The following is a 25,013-nucleotide window of genomic DNA, read 5'->3' as shown; positions in this document are numbered from 1 at the left end:
GATTTAGTGCCTGGGGCAAGTATTTATTTATTTATTTATTTTTTTACATTTCCACACCCCTGTGAGTGGACACTACCTAATATATGTACAATGTACAGAACATGTCACTTTGTGTGCATTTGTATGTGAGTGTCCTGTTTTTAACTTTTTAATATTGTACGGAGAGCAAGATTTGGGTTTTTTCCTTTTGCATGAATGATGTCCATGCATGAGGAGTGAAGGGTCAATTCTGCGAGCTGTTTGGGTGTACAGCTAGGAGCCATCTGATGTAGAGCCCATGAAGGGCACAGGTGTGTGTGACCTAGAATTTCAAATTTCGGAGGTGAGCATATATGGTTTACGGGAAGTGACTTGCATGCCGCACGTGGGCAATTTTAATATGTTAAGTTTAATCCCGTAGCACTGGCCACATGCATGCATGTGGCTGCTTGGTGTGTGGGCCTTAACGTTGAATGGCTGCATATATGTGGCCCTGTTAAGGGCTGCATATATGTGACTCTGGAAGAGCGCGCTCCCTGCACGCTTCCAGCACTGTAGCCAGTGGTGATCAGTAAGCTCCCAATGCATACTTGTATTTGGGAGCTTTCCGATCATGTGACCGCCAATCACAGCTGTCACGTGCCCCGAAGGCCTTTTGGCGCCAAAGGGTTAAAGATAGTTTGATTTCACCAGTAGTTTGGAGATACTGGAAATAATATGGACTTTACTTTCATCATAATTGAACTTTTTCTTTTTTTTTCTAAATTATTGCATTGGGGATTGAATATGACTAGCAGTGTCTACCAGCAACTTGGGGTGTAATCATTTTTATACACCTTTTTATTTATATATTGATCACGTGGGGGTTATTATTTATCACTTTAATTCAGATATTCTGTATGTGTAATTGTGTTGCATGGCACATTTGAGAGGAGACTGAGCGAATTGCCACTTTACAGTACTTGTAGTTCGTTCATTCACAGAACTACACCCACACGGCTGTGTTTGTTTTTTTAAATTGACAGCAGGTGTGGGGAGAAGTTCCTCTGCCTGCTGTCACAAGGAGGGGGGATAGAGTTGGTGATCTACTGTCTGTAAGTTTTTTTGGGTTTTGACCATCAATGTAAGTTTTGGATTTTGACCATCAATGTAAGGGGCATTTCCCCAATGACCCCTTATGAATTGATTTTATCAGGGGTTCCCTGAGACCTGAAAATTATAAGGATTCCTCTGGGGTACAAAAGTTGAGATAGGCTGGTTTAGATCAAGCTGACCTAATTTTAGAGATTTTAAACCAAAACCTTGTAGCTATAGACAGACATGTAATTAGGACACCATGTTGGATAGACTATTCTTCTAAAAGAAGCCTTCCCTTGATCTTGACCAGGAGGCCAATCTAAAGGAGTCCTTGGAAAGCAACTAAACATAAGTAAGCATAACATGATAAACACTTTGGTCCTTCGTGAGCTTATTAAAGCTGAAGTTCTGATCCTTATGTAGGGGGCGTACCCTTCTGTACCCAGCAGTCTAGCAGTCATTTAAGGTCGTCACATTTAACTTCATCTCTTGCTGTGTTCAGAATGTTCCTTGATTGGCCACTTTAGACTGTTATTGAGTTTCTGCTTTGCCATACATCTATCTACAGTACGTTTTTAAATAACGGATAAAGTAACATGGCTTCTTCACCGGGCAGATCTATAAAAACACACTTTAGTCCTTAAATTTATGCCTTGAAAAGTCATGAGCTATTTATTCCTCTTAAAGCTGAACTCCAGGCAAGCTGCTAAATACAGATGAATGCATATAACATGCTTTAACTGAATGCTTTGTATGTGTCTGTCCAGTTCTGAGTTGTACACAGTCTTGCCAGGTTGGTGACCTGACTTTTCATCTGCTGTAGTTCTAAGATATAATCCTCCGGTTTCAAAAATTTAGTATATGCACAAACATTGATATATTAACCCCTTCATGCCTAAGGGTAAAACAAATCTTAATGCCTAAGCGCAATTTTGCAACGTTGACACGTGTTAGTAAAACCGTACATTTCATCACAACTACTATGTACATCCAAAGGAATTATACCTTATTATTTTCAGAACATATTGGGCTTTCATTTGGTGGTAAATGGGAATGGATATCTCCTGATTTATTTATTTTTTATTAAAGGAAAACTTCCCGAAATAGCTAACTAAAAACAAAATTATTTTTTTTTACTGTGTTTCTTGTTACTACCATAACCTACCACCAAAGAACAACCCAAAAAACATTCTCCTGCTCTTGTCGATCACAGCGATACCATATAGGTGTATATTATTTGTTGTTTGTACCCAGAGTACAGCCCAGAAACAATAGTGCGCATTTTGTTTTTGTCTTTTTTTTTTTTTTTTTTTATTTACCTAAAACACACTGATATTGACACTGATACCCATTTTTGTTTTTTAAATCCTGACCTTTGATTGACTTTAACCCTGAACTAGATCAAACCTTGATCTAGGTATTTTTTTCTTTATATTTTTTTTTTCTTTATTATTTTTTTTCTTTATTATTTTTTTTCTTTATATTTTTTTTCTTTATATTTTTTCTTTATATTTTTTTCTTTATATTTTTTCTTTATTTTTTTTTCTTTTCTTTACATTTTTTTATTTTATTTTTTAATATTTCTTTTTTTTACAAACATTTTTTTTCCCCCATCTATGCCAGGAGTTAGAGATATATAATGTATCTCTCTCCTCTATTCATAGCGAGAATAAAAACAAGGGGGCTGTGCTGTACAGTAACTGATCACTGTGATAGCCAATCGGAGGCTATCACAGCGATAATGTGACCTGGAATCGCGAGTCCTGGGTCCCGATCATTAGAACGAGACACAGTGCTCTCAGTGACACCTCGGTCTTTGTGCTGGGAGCGCGCAGTGCGGCGTGCTCCCAGCACAAAGGTACGCAAATATGTGGCTCCACGGAAAGAAGCCTAGTTCTGTGAGGCCACGTATTTGTGTGTTATGTCGGCGTCAAGGGGTTAAAAGTGCATTTGCTAAATGTTTGCATTGAGGCCTGCAGAACATTGTAACCGTAATCATTGCGTTGCGGGTGCAGTGCAGAGGCTTTGGCATTGTTAACCTCCTGCCCCTGGTATGTATGGACCTCCTCTAGGGCTAGAGGGAGTGCTGGCTGAAATAAAATTGCTGTGACACCACCGTCTTGCTGCTGGTGTGCTCTGCCAGGTTTTGTTGCTGGGTAGTGTGTTCTTCTTTTTTTTTTTTTTTTTGTTTTTTTTTTTTTTTTTGTTTTGTTTTTTTACTCTTCTTGTACCTTTTTATATATGGGTATACAGGAAACCTGGCCAAAAAGTGGAGTTAAGAGCAACATACTCTGAGGCGCTGGGTACTTTTTACATTGTTTATAGCTTGTAGGTGTTGGAAGGGTGTTATTTATAGTAATTTTATTTATTCATACTTGGTCTGCTTCTTCGAGGTGAATCCCACTCATCTGGTCATCCTTGCTGGATACCTCCATTTAGTATCTTTTATAAGCAGTGACAGATGGTGGAGTTAGCCTTTTAGTAAGAATGCCAGGTTGCTTCTCTACACTTGGGCTATATAGGAACAGCAGAAGCTCCGTGCTCTGTACATTCTGTTCTCTCCTCCTGGCGTTTACTTATGGCCCCTCTTATCTGTGTCTTCAAATCGGCCACCTGAAGTCCCCTATATAATGGCATTAAGTCAGTTCAAGCATGTACATGAAGTTGCATTAAAATAAATTGAATCATTTTTAATTGGTGTTGCTGTGAACACAGAACATTTGTGTATGTATGTATTTATTATTTCAGGTACTTGTATAGCGCTGTCCATTTACGCAGCACTTTACAAGTGTATTGTATATTCACATCAGTCCCTAACCCTCAAGGGGTGTACAATCTAAGGTCCCTAACTCACATACATACATATACTGGGGTCAATTTAGACAGGAGCCAATTAACCTACCAGCAGGTCTTTGGATTCTGGGTGGTAACTGGAGGAAACCCACGCAGGCACAGGGAGAACATGAAAACTTCAGGCAGGTGGTGTCTTGGTTGGGATTTTAACCAATGACCCCTAGTACTGCCAGGCGGAATTGCTAACCAGTTTGCCACTGTGCTGCCCATATGTATATTTATTACAGGTACTTGTATAGCGCCGTCAATTTATGCAGCACAGTGGCTAAGTGGTTAGCACTTCCGCCTATTTATTTCAGGTACTTATATAGCACTGTCAATTTACGCAGCGCTTTTACACATATATATTTTACATTCACATCAGTCCCTAACTCTCAAGGGGTGTACAATTTAAGGTCCCTAACTCACATTCATACATACACATACTAGGGACAATTTGGACAGGATCCAATTAACCTACCAGCATGTCTTTGGAGTGTGGGAGGAAACCGGAGTACCCGGAGGAAACCCACGCAGGCACAGGGAGAACATGCAGACTCCAGGCAGGTGGTGCCGTGGCTGGGATTCGAACAAAGGACCCTAGTACTGCCAGGGGGAAGTGCTAATCGTTTAGCCACTGTGCTGCCCAGGAGCAATAGGGTCCACAGTTCGAATCCCAACCACGGCATCGCCTGCATGGAGTTTGCATGTTCTCCCTGTGGAGTGTGGGAGGAAACCAGAGTAATCCCACGCAGGCAAAGACATGTTGGTAGGTTAATTGGCTCCTGTCTAAATTAGCCCTATTATGTGTATGTATGAATGTGAGTTAGGGACCCTAGATTGTGAACTCCTTGAGGGTTAGGGACTGATGTGAATGTACAATATATCTGTGCTGTGTGTAATGTACCAGTCCTTCACTAGATCTCTCATTCTTTCACCGGCGTCATTTGCTGCTTGTACTGTAGCTGCTTGCTTGAATTAAATCTAAATTGGAGGTTGAATGTGGCAGTCCTGCGCCTCTTCGAATCTGATTAATGTACCATGAAATGTTAATATATTGTTGATATGAGCCATCCTGTCTAATCAATAGATTTTGTTTATGCTGTAATGTAGTAATCAGCCTCATCCTTGGCTGACTTCAGGCTGTGTGCTGTTCTAGCCAGAGTACGTGTGACTTTAGGACGGCCTTTGGGGTTTCTGGATAAGTAATTCTCACAGTATTGGGCGCTGAGCTACCCTTTTTATTATTAAACTGGAATGAGACAACCAAAAATCGCCATTGGGACTTTCATAAGTCCCCAAATGATAAGACCCTGAGATGATGGCAGTCAGTATGCATATGTAAATTTAACAATAGCCAAACTCCATCTCCTGTGGTCTGTGGTGGGGGATCCTATCAAACTGTCAGTATACATTGGAAGATCCTAAGAAGAGGAAAAATAGACTTCAATGGCGCAGCATGAATAAACCACATATGAATAAACCACATATGAATAAACCACATATGAAACGACTTCATGACTTCACAGCACGTTATGAGAAACAATACAAATCATCCTTGTGACCTCCAGCCAGTGCTGAGGCTTTTTTTTGCCTATTGTCAAGAAGGTAGGACCTAAACCTCCTGCTGCTGGGATTTCTTTTTGTTTTCTCCTAAACTATCTTCAGCCAAGTAGCTGGCTAGGGTGACCGGTTGGGTACTATAGATCCTAATAGTCTCACCGATCTGAGCCCATGGGGTTTACCGCTGAAAAACTGTTTTTGACCAATTAGTGCTTTCTTTTCCTTTATTATTTAAAGTGTTACTAACCCCACAACAGTAAAATCAATCATACTTGTTATACTCACTGTGGAACCTAAGGAGTTAATCCTCTGCATTGTGTAAAAATGCTGACCTCTCTGATCCTCCCCTTCTTCCAGTGTCCCCCTCATATCTCCTGATAAAAAATCGTATGGAGTTACTCTGCACATGCGCGGTTTGGTGTGCATTGCTAGAGAGGCTTTTTTTTTTTTTTTTCCTTGGGAGAGTGCATGTGATCAACACAGGGCCAATCTGCACTGTCCAGACAGAGGTCAGGGGTTCTGCATCCTCCTAGTGCAAAATAGAAACTCCTCCTACAAGCTTTAACCCGTGCTCAGCTGAAGTCACAAGACTGCTCGTACTGCTGATAAGAAAAGGTATTTATCAGTTTATATTTACTAAAATAATTGCATTTCCATGTTCTGTGTACTGTGGGAGACCAGATATAGTGAATGCAGGGTCCGGGGGGACCAGTTATAGTGAATGCAGGGTCCGGGGGGACCAGTTATAGTGAATGCAGGGTCCGGGGAGATGGATATAGTGAATGCAGGGTCCGGGGAGACCGGATATAGTGAATGCAGGGTCCGGGGAGATCGGATATAGTGAATGCAGGGTCCGGGGAGACCGGATATAGTGAATGCAGGGTCCGGGGAGACCGGATATAGTGAATGCAGGGTCCGGGGAGACCGGATATAGTGAATGTAGGGTCCGGGAGACCGGATATAGTGAATGCAGGGTCCGGGGAGATCGGATATAGTGAATGCAGGGTCCGGGGAGACCGAATATAGTGAATGTAGGGTCCGGGGAGACCGGATATAGTGAATGTAGGGTCGGGGAGACCGGATATAGTGAATGTAGGGTCCGGGAGACCGGATATAGTGAATGTAGGGTCCGGGAGACCGGATATAGTAAATGCAGGGTCCGGGGAGACCGGATATAGTGAATGCAGGGTCCGGGGAGACCGGATATAGTGAATGCAGGGTCCGGGGAGACCGGATATAGTGAATGCAGGGTCCGGGGAGACCGGATATAGTGAATGCAGGGTCCGGGGAGACCGGATATAGTGAATGCAGGGTCCGGGGAGACCGGATATAGTGAATGCAGGGTCCGGGGAGACCGGATATAGTGAATGCAGGGTCCGGGGAGACCGGATATAGTGAATGCAGGGTCCGGGGAGACCGGATATAGTGAATGCAGGGTCCGGGGAGACCGGATATAGTGAATGCAGGGTCCGGGAGACCGGATATAGTGAATGTAGGGTCCGGGAGACCGGATATAGTGAATGTAGGGTCCGGGGAGACCGGATATAGTGAATGCAGGGTCCGGGGAGACCGGATATAGTGAATGCAGGGTCCGGGGAGACCGGATATAGTGAATGCAGGGTCCGGGGAGACCGGATATAGTGAATGCAGGGTCCGGGGAGACCGGATATAGTGAATGCAGGGTCCGGGGAGACCGGATATAGTGAATGCAGGGTCCGGGGAGACCGGATATAGTGAATGCAGGGTCCGGGGAGACCGGATATAGTGAATGCAGTGTCCGGGGTTTAGTAACACTTTAAAGTGATGGAATTGGTCATTGATGGTTGTGAGCATGGTCCGCATATGTTCAATAGATATTTTAACAGGGAGGGCGAGAATTGTTTTGGCTTTGGTTGGTAGGTGGATCTGGGAACTCTGATGTACAGGATACACCACCGAGGACCTTGAGGTGTCGGATCATCATTGATTTAGAGCTAACTTCAGAAAACAAAAAAAAAAAAAAGTTCTTTCTAGTGCGGCTGCACTTGTACTGCACGGGTTAATTTTTAATCTAGGGGCTGTGAAAAGTACTTTTACTTACCTGATCTGTGCTCCCCCAGCAAACGGCCCCTTCTGCTCTGGCTGTAGACTGTCCTTCGACATCCTCAAGTCCAGTGCAGGACTATGGGCTCTGCATTGGTCTTGATGATATGAGGACCTTCTGCTGCAAGAGTGCATTGGGGAGGCTGTTGCAGGGATTGGTCTAGCAGCATGGAGGCGCCTACAGGAGAGTATAATCTGGTTTTGTCTAACCCCACATATAACATTTTTGTTTAGGGGTTTAGATACATTTTAAACTACTCATTTATGCCTAGGGGACCGTGAAAAGCAGTTTAAATGTATGTATTTAAACCCCTAAACAAAAATGTTATACAAGGGGTTAAACAAAATAATGGAAACACTACATGATCTGCAGATTGAAAAATGACATGTTTTGCATTAAAAGCGCAAGTGGTGGAAGATTCTTTTACTTTCACTGTGTGATGAGACACCTAGCGAACAGGTGGGAAGCCTCACTTTCATCATTCTCTGCGTGCGCTGCTAGTAATACAGTCATGTCAGATCTTATGGAGCTTCATAGAGGGCAGATAGTTGGTTCCGCTTAGTTGGTGCCTCTGTGACTGGAGTTGCCAATTTATTTGCCGTGTCGTGATGTACAGCGCCAAAGGTTATGACGGCAGATGCAGTTTCCGGGAAAACGTATGAGCAGAAGCGCGGTCAACTGACAAAGAGACAAAAGGACATTCGCAGGATTGTGACCTGGAATAAGAAAACAACTGCAAAAGTGACTGCAGAGCTCAATCTCAGTCTTCATGTAAGTATGGAAATGCCTGAAAAGCGCAACGAGTGAGCTGAAAACATGCAACAAAACGTTCAAAAAAACGCTTACACAAAACAAACGGCAGATCTGTGACCCTTTTTTCAGCTTTCCGTCGGACACCTGAAAAAAGCCTTTAAAAATGACTGACAAAAGCTAAAAAAAAGTGCAATCCTGCTCCATAAAATGTTTGGAAAAAGTGATGCTTAGGTGTGAATGTAGCCTAATAGGAAATACATTAGGCCTCATGCACACAGGGCAATTTTGCAATCACTTTTAGGGGTGTCTGTCTTTTTTTTTTTTTTTTTTCGTGTGAAAGTCCCTCCATGTTTGTCCTATGTGTCCATGCACACATAGACTTCTCTAAACTTTTAGTAGCAGGGACATTTACAGCAGGAAATAAAACCAGGGCCAGTGCATCCAGGAGCAGCAGAAAAATTGCTTGACATGTCTAAATGCGTTACACGTTTTTAGCGCTTAAGCATTCACTTCAGTGGCCAGAATAAGTTGTTGTTCTGGCCAATTAAATGAATGCATGCCAAAGTACTGGACGCCTGCCTGTAAACATGCCTAAAAACTTGTCTAAAAGTTGTTTGAAGTGTCTAACGCTTTTGCGTTTTTTTTTTGTTTTTTTTTCTGCCAAAACATTGCAGCCAAGAGGAGGAGCGTTTTTTTTAAAATGTCCTGTGTGCATTAGGGCTCATGTACACAAGCTTTTCTGTGTTTTTTTTTTTTTCAGCAGCTCCTGAACTCTCCCTAATGTTTTCCTGTGTGTCCATGTACACTATTGTCCTTTTTACAGGCAGTTGAATTTACAGTCATTTTTTTTTTTGAACGCACCAAACTTTGTGTTCAGGAGTAGATTTTATCAGCGTTCCAACCGCTTGTAAACGCAGCTAACCGCGTTTATAAGTGTTTGCATTTAGAAATGTCTTTTAACTGTTCCATGTCCAGATGCTGTCCAGAGCCTTTTTTCATCATCAGAAATGCATGCAAAGCGTTTTCCATGTATTCAAATGGTCCCGGTACACCAGTGCAGTCAGTTCCAGGTTTTACGTGAAGGAAAAAATGGTAGAACGCGCCGCATTATGCTCATGATGGGATCCATAGTGACTACAACCAGAAAAGACAGGTCATCTCAACACATACTGCTCTCTCTACTTCTGCTCTCTTTCTCTCAAAGTGTCTGAAATGGTTAATTTTTACTGTTTTTCAGTGCATTCTGGGCATTTTGGAAAGTCTCCTGAGGTTATCTTTAAAAAAAAACGCTTTTGAACGTAAATGTGTATAACCGTGGTATGCAACCGCGGCTAAACAGACTTTTTTTAACCTACGTTTTCCAGCAGTCAGTTTCCATCATTCAGAAATGTTTTCCAAACGTCCCGTGTACATGGAGCCTTAGGCCTAAATGTGTAAATTAAAAAAAAAAAAAAAAAAAAGCCTATAGAACCACTTGTCCCTGATAGAGCTTGATTTAAATGACTTTGAGTTTTATTAGCCCATAACAGCTTTTATTTAAATGCAATGTGTGTGTATATGATATACAGTATACTGTATATAGAGCGTGCGTTTGTATAAAGGCATTTTTCTGTTTGTTTACTAGGGGAATGTTGTCCTTGAGTAATTCATTAGCTTGGGCAGTGAGCTTCAAACAGGTTTAGTAATGTATGTTACAACATTTTATTTTTTTTTCTCCACTAACATAATACCAACTCATAACAAAAGATGCATAGACCCATGACAATCAGTTGTAATCTCTTTCATAGGGCCTTTTCTCTAACATTCATACAGAGACTTGATAATTAAATAGAAATATCGGTTCAGGTGGAAGCCCATTGGCTTTCCAGTACGCTTTGAGTTGTGGGAGAAGATCGGTGCAGCAGGTGAAAGCACGCACATGCAGAGAGAATATAATAACTCTCGTGGAGATATCCTTGTTGGACAGTCAACCTAGGAAACCAGCACTGTCAAGACTCAACACTAGTTAACCACCCAGCTGTAAACCTGGGCATTTCAAACTGATCAAATGATGCCAAAATGAACCAGAGTTCGCCTTTAGCTAAGACTGGCACGCACTACAACAGAGATTTTAGTTGGAAAAGGATACCAGAATTCCGATAACGGTGGTGCGCCCTGGGAGGGATCCCCACTTTCGGAAAGTCTTTACCATTATGTGGTTGTCAGATGTAAGCAAAATGGTTAAAAAAAAGTAAAGTATCTTCTATTGTACGGTGATGTTCAGTTAGTTTAGGCATCTCGTGATCAGAACGTAGGTGACCCCAGTGACGTCAGAGGTTTCCACTATTGCATTATTATCTTTTATAATGGCAATCTGTTCTGCAGTACTCCAGAATATAGCGGATACGCATTTTTATAATACAAAACATACGTAATTGTGATGGGTAGAAGGGTCCTGCTCATTAGACACTACAATCTGAATACTGTACAATAAAATAAAAAAAGGTTTTCCTTTCTTCACTATTCCATCTAGCTGCAGTACAAAATGTTTGCTTTTAGTAATACTGTACAGGGGTTGGTGAGTATTTGATTGGTAGAAAAATTGGAAATTAGGCTAGTCATACATCAATAACTAAGCGCTCTTTACTGATGCTTGCATGCGAGTATGTCATTGTGTAGGGGGTAGCCTTAGAGAGATCACTCAAGGAGCTTTTCATTAAACAGTAATGCTCATAATCGACCATGCTGCTAAACCGGAGTATTTATTATAAGCATTTATAAAGGGCTAAAAATATATGCTTTGTTTTACATTCACATCAGTCCCTGCCCTCAGGACGCTTACAATCTGAGGGACCAATCTGTATAAATACAGATACTATGGCCAATTTAGATAGGAGCCAATTTATTTACTAGCATGTCTTTGATGCGTAGGGGGTAATTGGAGAACCCAGACTGGAGAAAACTCATGCAAGCACAGGGAGGACTTGCAAACTCCATGCAGGTAGTGCAGATTTGAACCAAAGTGGGAATGCTAACCACTATACCCATCCATAGATGGATAGAAATCTGGCCGGCTCAGCAGGAACTGGCTGAATTTTGATCCATCTATGGACAGGCTGGTTGTACTGAAGTCAATCTGTTCATCAACTTCACTACAACCAGCCTTTTTGTTTTATTTTGTGCAATCACTGCAGTCTGCTATAGACACCAGCAGTGATCATTGTGTTCATTACCTGACTTTTTGTTCACATCAGCGACATGCCAGATAAAAAAGCTGGGACTTGGGTTTTGATGTCATGTCACTCTTGCACTAATGTCCATTTCTTGTTTCAATACGAGACTTATTCTTATGACAGAGCAGCCTAATATTGAATGCCTCATGTCATAGGGTGGGGATATGCTGGGCAAAGCAGGCAGAGAAATGAGGATTTAGTGAAACTCGGACAAGATGGTGCCACTCAACAGAATAAAGGGCCCTTCACATTTTTAGCAGATGATGTCAGTCTACTAATGGATTAACAGTATTTTTTTTCCCAAAAATTATTGTTTAGATTGAGTCCTTTACCGCCACCTTTCAGCATTTTAAAGGAGTAGGGCCAAAACTCTTTTGGCCCTACATCTCCTGGGGATCACGGGCATGCCCTTAGTTCTGCTCTCCTCCTCTGGCTGACATCACTGAGCCGGTACAAGCTCTGGAGAGATCCTGACTTTAATGTTGAGATCCACCCAGATACCTAGACTGGGGAGCTGCTGAGAGCCTGAGCCAGCCTCCCCCTTCACATCCCAGCACTGTGCTGAGTGCTGGAGGGACAGAGCAGAGAGCCAGTGACTGCTCACTGAAGACAGGGAACTGAGCGATCAGTGTTCTTTTGATTGCTCGGTTTTTCAGTCTTTAGAAGCGGTTGACAGATGCAGCATCAGAGCGATGCTGCATCCACCTAAGTGAGTGTAGATTTTTTTCCTTTTTATACCTGAAGTTCTCTTAATGAAGGGTCCCTGAAATGTGCTGACTTATTTTTTATATGTTTGATTAAATATTTTAAGGCTAGAAATCCTATGGGGGTGGTGGGGCACCCTTACCTGAATTTACATAACACAGTACCTAAAATTCTTTGATTTCTCTAGTAAATTCATGAAAGAGACCATGTAAACGACATTTTTGTGTGCAGCAGACAAATATTTGGTCACGTTTTGTAAGCTCAAAAATCAAAGCATCACCATTGTTGGGTTCATTGGACAACTTGGAATTCATTTCTGTTCAGTCAGCCCAGTAGAGATCATGAAGATACCTCAACACATGGAAAATACATCCACACAGGGATAGTGAGGAAACGGACAAGTCATTAAGGTGTTGCTCTTTGTGTGCCTCCATTTAGCAATATTATATATTATTGACCACCTTTTGCTCGGCAGTATCTGGGTTTATCAATTAAAAGAGAAACCATACATTTTTTTTTTTCCCTTCCGACCCATCCCTAAAGTCTTTGTACATTGGATTTTTCCAACTGGAACATTTTTTACCCTTGTTGTAATTCCTACAATGATTCAGATGTTTAAAATGATTAAATATTCAACACTAAAACCAGATCAATATGATAAAAAAAAAAAAAATGGTGAAAATACTTTACACATTTTGTAACTCTTACAATGATTCATATATTTCAAATGATAAAATATTCATTACTAAAACATGGTCAATCGGATCTAAAAAAAAAAGAAAAAAAAAAAAAGTTATATGCTAGGTATTTATTTTTTTTAATCTTCAGTACTCTCCGATTTACAAATGTTAAATTGTAATGGGGAAACTAACATATTTTTTTTTTTCTTTTATCCTTGCTGTGCAAAGTATAGTTTTAATGATAAAAATTGTAGCCCCTTCCTTGGCACTTTCACACATTCACACATTTTTATTTATTTATTTATTTTTTTTTACATCATCTGCTGTCGAATTGCTAATGAAGATCTGAATTTAGCTTGAGACGTGTTTTGAGTTGTGCTGCTCTGTTACTGGCTGTGCTGCACTGATGTCACTGTGGGCAGCTGTGGGTTTGTGAGCTTCACTCGCAGGCTCCTGTATGTGCCTTAGCAGACTGTCTGCCAGGTGCCTGCAACCTCGGCTAAGTGTAGGCTTGCAATAATCGCTCTTTCAAAGAGCAATTCAGAGTAATTGTGTAGATGCTATGGAAAGCACATCTTCTGTAATTTGGTGCAATGAAGCTCGATACTGGAATGGTTCAGGTATGTGACTGCTTACTGCAAGCAATTCCTACATTACCAGCTAAACATTTTTTTTTCCTCCTAAATGAACTATTTTAGATGACGGACTATATATATTTCTCTACATTATCATTCTTTTAAACCTCTTATTTTGAAAGTTATTTATCTGGTTCACAATTCTTTTAAGCAGGTAAGACTTTGATAATTTCTTGTGCTTTTGCTTCATTTTTTTTTTAAATGAAGTTTTTTGCCTTTTCAACTCCTTTTTTTATTTATTTATGTTTTTGCCTTTTTTTGTATTTTTTTTTTTTTTAATCATGTTTTCATTTTTATTCTTTTCCTTTGTTAATGCGTACAATTTTCTCATTGAATGGTCTTTTTAGGGTTATGAACATTTTATGTTCCCATACTTCCTGCTTTTTATGCTTGTTTCGAACTTTGTGTTCACTTTATATCAAATTTTGGTTCTTGCACTAGCGTCTTAGTTTCTGGAAATCGTCTTTCTCTTGAACTTGGAGTGTTCTTATTGCAGCAGAAAATAAGTTTTGTTTTTAGTTTATGTACTTAATTGTGAGCTAAAAGAACATGTCATTTTCAGAGGAAATGTAGATTGCACCCATGTCTCAGTAACAGGAAATGATTTGGTTACTACAGGTAAAGCGTTTTCGGGTTGTTTTACACTGTATTGTATTGGGGAAGATCAGACCTTGGTTGGGTTTCATAAAATTGTATTTTCTAGTGAAATTCTCGGTTTGACCTCAAATGAGCTCACCCAGGTTCTCTGTGTGGGCAATTTATTTTGTCATCGATCCCTTTTCTCTATCATGGATCCTGTTTGGACCTTTTTCTTCTTTTTTTTGATAATATGAAAAGCTTTTATATTTAATGATTTCCATGACTTATTCTTATGTATTCTGACATCCGATTATGATTTATCTACTTACATTTTCTGAGCATTCCAATATAATAGACTATATGAACTGGTAATTAGAATTTTGTGTGCTTTTAATGGATTTTAGCCATAACAAAAAAATAAAAACATTGCGTGCGATTTGAGAGGATATGGGGTAAGGAGTGCATAGCAATGGTGCTTTACCTAATGAGGAAAACTAGTTTTCAGTGTTGTGCCAAGACGATCCCGCACTCCTTTGAGATATTATGTCCCTTTGCTTTGTATTGTGTTTTGCATATTGTGTGCTAAGTTAAATCCCCCCTCCCTGCTGTGTCAAGTCCCTGAATAGACAATTTAGCACATTATTGCACTTTTCCTCACTAGAAACGCTCCTTCTTGCCTGTGTGCTGCAGGATTTTTTCCCCCTCTCTAGAGATCACCTTGGCTCGTAACCAGGTGACTGCCAACGATTTCATTTTAATAGGATAAAATGACCCGCGTGGCTTAGCTGAAGCGCTATGAACCTTTTTTTTTTTTTTTTTTTCCTCCGCTTGTCTTTTTTTTTTTTTTTGAAGTTTACCTTCTGTATATTCCAGGAGGTGTTCCTGAATGAGCACCGTTCTTCATTTTTATCAAAGAGATAAAAACTGAGAACTTGAAATAAAACCAGCTTTTCCGGTCTGTGCAAAATCCTCAGATCCTTACTGCAAGTTCATACAATATGTCCATTGTACGTTATTATGAGGCCAATAAACATAAGAGGACATTGGCTCAACAGTCCAGTTTAGGAGCCCAAAGGCACTTTTTGAAGAGCCTTTCAATTAACGACCGTAAAAGTGGCTGGCATTTTTGGGCACATTAGTGACCCGACTCTTGGAAGAGTTTGAAACTATGCACCAACGTACATTAGTAAAAAGGCAAAACTTAAATGTGCAAAGTGCCATAACCCCAAGCAGTCAATGCGTTATCCTCTTGTTTTTTTTTTGTTGCTGTTGACTAAAAGCAAAACCCATTTGGTAAGTGTTACTGCTCCTTGCACACCCTTATTTTAACGAATTATAAGTCTGAAATGTTTAGTTGCCCCAGACGTCTTTGATAATTTTTGCTTGCTGTCTCATTTTCCTATATTAATGTCCCAGTGTTAAAAAAATGATTAAAATGCAAAGAATTGCCAAAGCCCAGGCTTGTTTTCACACGATGTTTCCAAATCTTTTTGGCAGATAGTCTTGGCAGGAAGCAGTTTTATTGCATAAATGCACATAACGTGCCGTGTAGTTTGCAGAGAGAGAGGAAAAAATGAGAATGTTGTGTGGTCTGGTTTTCTGGTTGAATGCAGAGTGTTTGGTTATAATGGAACATGTATCTATAGATCTCTGCAAACAAGATTTGTCTTGTCTCCAGGTTGGTGCGGGCAATGCTGCAGTTGACCTCCAGCAGCGTGACCCATCCCAGGACCTTCCACTGGTGACAGGGACATGGGACGGCTTCTGTCACTTTCCAGATGGTTCATTACAACTGACATCCTGCTTAATCTCGGTGGGAAGGAACCTGAGAAAATTTCTCTTCGTTGCTCTGGGACGTCACATATTTGTAACCGTAAGACACGTCAGGTAAATTCTCCCACCCTGCCCCGCAGTTGGTGCCAAAAGGCAAAATATCCAATCGCATTTCAGCCCCTGGTTAACAATGTATTAATTTGGCGGTTGTCAGCCCAATCTTCTGGTTTGTTGGATGTTTAGCATGAATTTCTTGAGATAAAATGTTTTGTCGATGTGGGGTATCATTTTTAATTTTAGGATTAATGTAGAACTACAAGTCTTACTGTTCCATAATGGGGCACACAAACACTATCATGGCTATCTTGTTCCATGACCTTATGTTGCCTAGGCTTTGATATCATATCATAATTAAAAATGAAAAAATACCTTACAGGTTTCATGACCTTGCCATCACCCAGGGTGTTGGTCATATATATATATTTTTTTTCCCCCTTGACTTGGCGTAGAGGGGGGGGAAGTGTCATGTAATTGGCTACCTCCTGTAATGAGGTCACCTTAGAAGGTCTCACTAATTGGTGAGCAGCTTTGACGGGTAAGGCATCCCAGGCGCCAAGATCTCATCTGATAAATAACAGCCTTTGAATAGAGTCCAATTACATTTTTTTTAAATTTATTAAATAAAAGGATTTTGGCTTCTACTATGCAGATTGCAGCTTAGATTATTTGGTGAGCCAGCTGGACATGTTTAACTTAAGTAAAATGCAGGAATGGAATTGGTTTAAAGGTGCCAATCCAACCATTTTTAAGTTTTTTTTTTTTTTGTTTTTTTTTGTCTTTTTTTTTTTTTTTTTGTCTTTTCCTTTACCTTCTTTAAGATTTGTATTTATGAAAAGGATCACCAAGCCCTTTCACTTAGTCATTGAGTAGAGCACTGCTCAAATGAGGTAGGAATATTATAGAGTTGGTTAGGTGGGTGGTGAGTTTATTATCCCCCTTCCCCTCCCAAATACAGCTTTAATGTATTCAAGACATTGCAGCCCAGTTTACCGATATCTCTTGATTCGGAAGCCCTAAACTCTAAATGTTTTACTTAGCAGATCTTATTGCTAAATGTATCTCCAATATGCCATCTCCCAAGCAAGCTTTATTTTTAACTGGTCGGAGAACAGTGTAGAGAATGCAGTAGTAACTAATCGGGCATCACCTTATATGAGTGTCTACCATATTAGCCAATGTAAAGTGGAATCTGCTTTTAGTTGGAGGGTTTCTTTACTTTGGGCAACCTCTTTGCCCTTTTGGTCCTTTTTTATTATTACTACAAGGAACAGTTAACTGTTTGAGGAATGAGAAAAATTGTTGGGTCTGTTCATCTCTCTGCCCATCTCTTTTTGGAAATAGGAAACAAACATTTCTGGGTACATCTATCTCTCCATCCATCTCTCTGCCCGTCTCTCTATTTGTCTATCCATTTCTATCTCTCTTTGGTAATAGGAAATAAAAAAATTAGTAGGGACATCCATCCATCTCTCTGCCAATCTCTCTATCCATCTCTCACCATCCAGCTCTATCCATCTGCCTTTGGCAGTAGGAATTAAAAATTGGTTGGGATATCTCTCGATCCATCCATCGCCATCTAGCTCTATCCATCCACCTTTATCCTTCTATCTTCCCTTCTCTCTTTGACAGTAGGAAATAAAAATGGGGTATCTATCGTATCTATCCTTCCTATCTATCTATCCTTCCTATCTATCTATCCTTCCTATCTATCTATCCTTCCTATCTATCTATCCTTCCTATCTATCTATCCTTCCTATCTATCTATCCTTCCTATCTATCTATCCTTCCTATCTATCTATCCTTCCTATCTATCTATCCTTCCTATCTATCTATCCTTCCTATCTATCTATCCTTCCTATCTATCTATCCTTCCGATCTATCTATCCTTCCTATCTATCTATCCTTCCTATCTATCTATCCTTCCGATCTATCTATCTATCTATCTATCCTTCCGATCTATCTATCTATCTATCTATCCTTCCGATCTATCTATCTATCTATCTATCCTTCCGATCTATCTATCTATCTATCTATCCTTCCGATCTATCTATCTATCCTTCCGATCTATCTATCTATCTATCCTTCCGATCTATCTATCTATCTATCCTTCCGATCTATCTATCTATCTATCCTTCCGATCTATCTATCTATCCTTCCGATCTATCTATCTATCCTTCCGATCTATCGATCTATCCTTCCGATCTATCGATCTATCTATCGGTCCTTCCGATCGATCTATCGGTCCTTCCGATCGATCTATCGGTCCTTCCGATCGATCTATCGGTCCTTCCGATCGATCTATCGGTCCTTCCGATCGATCTATCGGTCCTTCCGATCGATCTATCGGTCCTTCCGATCGATCTATCGGTCCTTCCGATCGATCTATCGGTCCTTCCGATCGATCTATCGGTCCTTCCGATCGATCTATCGGTCCTTCCGATCGATCTATCGGTCCTTCCGATCGATCTATCGATCTATCTATCGGTCCTTCCGATCTATCTATCGGTCCTTCCGATCTATCTATCGGTCCTTCCGATCTATCTATCGGTCCTTCCGATCTATCTATCGGTCCTTCCGATCTATCTATTCATCACCATCTTTGTGTCCATCTCCCATTTGGCAGTAGGAAAGGAATATTGGTGGGGACATAGATTGATATATTAATTGATTGATCTATCTGCTGACAATTGTACTTGGTGCATAGTTTATCTTACACACACCTGTGTGTGAGTATACAAACAAATGTTGATAGAAATATGTTAAATCTTTTTATATGCTTACCATCGCTGTTACCCACAATGTAGCGTTTTCTTTACGATTTTTGCCGGCCAGTAGGGTAAACGTGTGTTTTTGAGAGTGCAGCAGCCTATTGCGACCATGCTCCAAGAAGCTTGCAATCTAAACAGTGGGGCCAACAGAAGCATGTTTTTGTTTCACAGCTACATCATCTTTATTATACCCTGTTGTGGCACACTGGTGACCTGACAAAGATCAAGTTGAGGTCAGCGACTGTAAAACCAGCCATCCGCTGTTATGTCAACTTTTCGGTCTGCTTTGCCTCTATTATTTATGATAATGGCAAAGGAGGCAGTGACTGATGTGCTCAATCCATTGTCTGTCTGTAAGGGCACGTTCCTGGGATTATACATTTCTATGTATGCCAGGGAACTAGTCTTTTGTTCCCTGTACCTGTATAGCATTTTTTTTTCTTTTTTTTTTAAGGCTGCAGCAAATGCTTCTCCTCTCTTGTTCCCATGGTAACAGGAACCGGTCTATTGTTCGAGTCTATGTTTAGAATCCCGGCTGACACTTCATGAAAACAATTAAAGCCAACCCCCTATTTTTCTGAATTATAGTGCCTGAAATGTGGGGGGAAAACTTATTTGCATTTAATTTGGTGTCAGTGCAGCAGGGCGAAGTGATGGCTTTGAACATGCAAACGGGGATATGATTGCAGTAAATGCAATTAAATATTTAACTATTCTGTTAAAGCAGCAGCAGATCTGCTGGAATGCAGTGTAGATATAGTGAGGTGGAAGGTGTGTGTGTGTCACTATATGTATGACTATTTATTTAATTCCATTATCATAGCTCATTTTCAACAACAAAAATATAATAATATTAAGCAAATAATAAATATATAAAATTAGTAAGACCATGTGTCCTGTGGCTGTCTTTTAATGCTGCTAAAATATTTGTATAAAACAAAATAACATCCAATAAACTAAAAAGTCTCTAATTGTAAAGGGGGATATAAACAATAAATATTGTAGAGATTAATAATTGTTGGATGTATTGAAATCTGCAATATTTAAATATGAAGAATGCATTCTCTTTGTGTGTGGGTTTTTTTTTCCTTTTTTATTCAATTATATTTTGTTGAAAAAAAAATAACTTGGTGTCCTCAAAATTCGTTCTAATCCTGGATTCTGAATTGCTACAAAAATAAAAAAATTAGAAGGGCGATGACCAAATTTTGTGTTATTTGATAATATGTATATGAAGGGAAATTACATTATATTTTGTGTTGCATAGAAAAAAATGTAGATGTTGATTGCTTTCAAGTAGTAAAGCATTTATGTACTTTAAAATTTAAATATATTGATTTTGATATTTTCCTTGCAGCCTGTCGGTCTGTATTTAGTATAAACATGCTGCTTACCTCATTATATCCCAGCCGTTACATCTTTATCAAGTTACTATACTATTCTAATGCTAATACATTCTGCACCAAAGGGGATCATTTACGCATTCCCCGATTAATATATATGTAGATAGATATGTATTACAAAATACCCAATTCAGACTGCGAAATATTTTGGAGCCATGCATAGTAATCCATTTTTGTCCCCCCCCCCCCCCCCCTCTTGTTTTTTTCCAAACTCCTTTCAAAGGTTCTGTATACCCTTTAAAGTTCTAACGTGACCTTTTCCAATGAGGATGTCTGGTACCGTTGCTGTAAAGGACGACCCCGACGTGATGAAGGGATCGGAGACCAACCTGGAACACTCCAGCTCACTTGAAAACCTCCTCCAACCTGCAGGACAAGACAGAGCGCCAATGGAAAGAGAGGAGAGCGGCGAGAGCAGACAGGACGCCACGGTAAGATGCATTGCCCTTGCAAGTTGTGTCAGTTTTTGGAAGCCTTACAAAATTGCTTAACTAACCCCCCAAAAGCTTGTCAGAATTGAAAGTGCGCAGTTTTTGAATTCCCATTTTAATGCTTTATTTTCTTAAGCACCAAATAAATAAATCCCTCCCGAGAGGGGTCAGCAGCACATAAATTAAAAATGTCACTCAAGTGCATAACTGACAGGCCCATGTTGCTAATATATTTCTGCAATAATGTCCCGGGGATGCTCAGGTGGTTTTGAGATGAAAAATCAAGCAGTAAAATAATCTGCTGCTTCTCAGCTTTTCCAAGAACATGATTGCATTAACTTGCATTTGCCCTGACTCCCAGGTGTGGGGATACACAATTTTCCCATTACTAGTTCCGAAGCAGAGAGAGAGAGTGTATGTATGTATGTGTGTATGTATGTATATGTGTGTGTATATATGTATGTGTATATATATATATATATATATATATATATATATATATATATATATATATATATATATATATATATATATGAAAATTGTGAAAGGATATAGGCACATACAGCCATCTGAGTTGTGTCTTGTAGAGAAGGCTGGAATTTGTTGTCCTGAATAGGTAGAGAATATCAATGAAAAAGCCTCATGGTACTTGTCCATATTGCTCCATATTCATAGTCCATGCCTTCCTTCATTCCTGACAGTTTTCAGGAGCCAAATTCTAAGTCATATTTTACAATAGTCATACAAATCATAAATAGGCATGCTTTGTATATCAAGTTTGAACCTCCTGTGTTCTAGCAGTCACTTCCATGCAAGATGTATGCTGGCAGGTTGTGCTGGGATATGTAGTTTCTATGGTTTTGGCTGCAGATGCCCCATTTTAAATATACTCGATCTCAAGGCTCTATATGTGGAAAAAAAATAAATTTTGTCCTGTAGATGAAATTACAAGAATAATAAGTGAGCACAAAAAGCTCAATTCACAAAACTAATAACTAAGAAAAGTATTTTTTTTAAAGTGGGTTATGTTGAGTGCAATAAAGTTTGTTTGAAAATAGGGTTCCTTAGGTTACATGTCAATGGATGTTCTATACGGGCGTCAGATGCTGCATTTACATTTTGAATGTATGCAGCTGGAAAATGAAGCGTTTGAACCCAAGGCAAAGCAGGTCAAATATGGCATTTTATTTTAAAATGCACCTTAATAGAACATGCTGCATCCAAAGAAATGCGAAGCATTTCTCTAACCTTCTATGTGTACTTCTCAAATAAAGTCGATGGTGTTTTGCTGACCTGTGTTTGATGTTTGAAACTGAGGTAGACAACGCCCCTCAATATGAGCCCTTTGACTGGTGTTAAGGCTTTGTGAATTAAGGTTGTGGTTAATTACAGCTGTTGGCAGCTAACTGAAGTGACACAGTTGGTACTCTTGATGCTTATGCGGATATGTCACTGGCTCAGTCATCTTAAAAACAAGATAAACTGCGAACATGGGATGATCACGTTCTTTTTACATTACATTGGGCTTAAAAAAACGCCAGTTCCCTTGGCAGAAAAAGACACTCATATAGAGCGTTTTTGTACATGCTTTTAGACACGTTTTAGAGGCAGAAAAAAAAAACCCTCTTTGCGTTTTTGGATGAGTTTTTTGGCAAGAAAAACAATAAACGCTGATTTTAAAATATGCCCTCCTAAACGTCCTAATGTGCATGGACCCATGGGTTAACATTGAGCTGCTTCTACAGTCAAAATACAAAACTCCTATAGAAACTGTTTGATTTTTAAGCCCAATGTGCTTGGACCCGAATTGTTTGATCCAGCCTTCTTAACTAGGATTTCGTGGAACCCTAGGGTTCCTCCAGAGGTTGCAAGGGGTTCCTTGAGCAAAAAACAATCTTTACCTCTCAGGTAAGTTACCAAAACAATTCTGTTTTTAGTAGTCAATAAGGGGGAAGAGATTCTTCCTAGTGGCCACCAATGTAAGGAGTGTTCTTTCCACTGACCACCACACTAGTGTCCTGGGAGCAGTGGATATAGTATTTTTGGCAAGAGTTGCCTGGGACCTGAAAGTCATTTCAAGGGTAAAAAAAAAAAAAAAAGGTTGAGAGCGGCTGGTTTGACCTAGCAGCGATAACAGCAGCTACTGCTTTGCAGATATCTAATGTGCAGTAAAGCCTTCTATACACAAGGAATAAACTGAGGTGCTCAGCTTGCATTTTTATGGAATGCTCAGCATCAATTTTTAATGCCAGATGAGCACTCTCTGGTGTCGAAAATGTTGGGTTGCATGGCTTTATGTTCATGACCACCAGTTTGCAAACCCTTCTCCTTTTTCTTCTAATTGCCGTGCTCAGAGGTTACTTTTAAATGATCCGTAATCCCATTAACAAGGTATTTATATGATACTGTATGTTGGAGAAACTTAACTGACCTAAAAATCTGTCAGGTTTTTGGATTTATGAGTGGATGCTCGTAGACTGAATCTTTCTTTAGAGCCTTAAGGGCTTATGCTCTGGGGCATTTGGTTTTCTCACCATACTGAACACAGTGAAAATGCAGCCTAAAAGCAGGTCAGAAGCACCTTTTGAGAGACTAAGTGTTTGCAGGAATTCCGAAGGTTCTCAGATGCATCTCAAATTGACAGAGTCCAGCTGTGATGTCCCCACTCAACCAAGCAGTCTATTATCCTGCTACATTCCTTGTAGTGTAAAATGAAAATAAGAGAGTGAGACCCCCTTGTAAAGACTGCATCAGAAAGCAATAATTAAGTGGAGGGGGGGGTGTTGTTTATTTGGAATGTATCCATAGCTGACATGTCCACCTTCAGTGGTCTGGCTCTTTAAGGTTCCCTGGCTCTGTTGAATACTTGATGCCATTGGTATGGTTTTGGTGTTTTTTGTCTTGCTTTCCTAAGTTTAAAACCTCGGGTTGTTTTGGAAGCTTTTGCTTTTAAAAGGTTATGTATGACATCTATAAAGATAATCCTTTCTTCTACATGGATAGCTGGCTGAAAGCCATTGTGGTTTCTCAGACATCACTCTAGGGCCGATGATGGATAAGGTGAAGTTTCAGAGGAAGGTTTGCAGTGACAGGTATTAAGAATGGAACAATAGTAGTTTGACTTTTTTGCTTTTTCCCTCATTATCAGAAAATACAGTGGTCTGCAGTGACAGAGCCTTATGTGGTGCTACTCCCGTATTAAACTATTGCTAAAACGTTTAATCTGCATATTAGTCACCGAAAAAATAGCACTCAAAGTGTATTTAAACCCATATAGCTAAAATCTCCTATAAGTTTTCTTATAATAATGTTCTTTCAGAGGTAGTTTTTAATCTTTTTAAATCTGCAGCCTTCATTAGCCTATTAAATACCAGCATGTAAAACTACTTCATTACCAGGCTGTATTTCAGCTGTGTGATAGTTTGACTGACAATTACTGCATCATGTAACACTATCCAAATACTTTTTAATACCATTTTCTGAGGCAGAGGTTATTTTGTTCTATTTAATAACCCGTTTTTTTTTTTTTTTCTTTTTCTGGACAAATGCCCCAATTTTTCACCCTTACTTGGTTATAAAACATAATAAAAATGCCAGGGCAGTAGAAATGCCCTTAATTTTTTTTAAAATGGACAACCCAAGGACTCATGATCTCATTTTTATAACATTTGTTTGGAAATTAAGAAACATGCTGGTATTGAACTGGTTAAAACCTAGATCTTGGTAATCGTGCACTAGAGGCCGCATATTAATAATATACCGGTTATACAAAAAAGGGAGGAAGTGGTAAAAGGGGTTCATGTATAGGCCCTAAACAGAGGGAGGATGAGGAGAAGGGGTTAATGTACAGGTCATGTACTGTGGGGGTTAATGTGCTGGATAAGGGAGGTAAAGGTGGTAAAATACAGGATGCACAGACTGGATGGAGGGGAGGGGGCTTTAAAAATTCTCACAATAACATTTTCCCCCCCCCACCACCACCTGGAAACTGCTTCTGCTTACCTAAATATATGAGAATGAATTAATGGATTCTCTTTCATCCCCTTCCTCCATTGTGAGAGGAAGGGGAGGGCTCTCAAATGTAAATTGTGGTACTGTTTACATTTCAGATAGCTGTGATTGGCCATTATAGTGATCACAAGGCACAGAGCCAGTCTGATTTTGCTCTGTGCTGTCACAGACGTGTGTGTGTGTGTGTGTGTGTGTGTGTGTGTGTGTGTGTGTATACACAATGTAAATGTAGTGCTTTTTAAAAATATCACTCCAGTACAATGTGGATATCACTAAGCCACCTATAGCCATGCAGCAAAGTCCATTTGAAATATTACGTGGTGATCCTACCATGAAGGTCCTTGAGACACTTCCTGTTTTAGTGAGACCACTATCTCTCTGTGTTCTTTGTACTCCGTGTTACGTTCTCCCCTGATGGAAGTTTAAAATGGCTAGCTGAGGCACTGTGCAGGTACGATCCACTGTTGTC

General features: G+C 39.9%; 1 protein-coding gene across 10 annotated transcripts in view; it reads left to right on the top strand.

Moving 5' to 3' along the window:
- Positions 1 to 25,013, top strand: part of R3HDM1 (R3H domain containing 1) — a 261,433-nt gene that overhangs the window by 114,223 nt on the left and 122,197 nt on the right. For 4 of the 10 annotated variants that reach the window (XM_089683594.1, XM_089683593.1, XM_089683591.1 and 1 more), the window contains exons 1-3: positions 13,331 to 13,504; positions 15,777 to 15,985; positions 20,326 to 20,533. In XM_089683594.1, the coding sequence (XP_089539720.1) occupies positions 20,366 to 20,533 (168 nt within the window). In that variant the 5' untranslated portion in view covers positions 13,331 to 13,504; positions 15,777 to 15,985; positions 20,326 to 20,365. Of the gene's footprint in view, positions 1 to 13,328; positions 13,505 to 15,776; positions 15,986 to 20,325; positions 20,534 to 25,013 lie in introns of those variants that run through there. The other 6 variants (XM_089683592.1, XM_089683589.1, XM_089683595.1 and 3 more) reach the window with 5 other exon arrangements.

Source organism: Staurois parvus, unplaced genomic scaffold (assembly GCF_062004578.1).
Source record: "Staurois parvus isolate SC_StPar_1 unplaced genomic scaffold, SC_StPar_1.0 ptg000315l, whole genome shotgun sequence".
Taxonomy (NCBI): domain Eukaryota; kingdom Metazoa; phylum Chordata; class Amphibia; order Anura; family Ranidae; genus Staurois; species Staurois parvus.
Note: the sequence above shows the minus strand (reverse complement) of the source record. Positions and strands in the feature narration are given on the sequence as shown.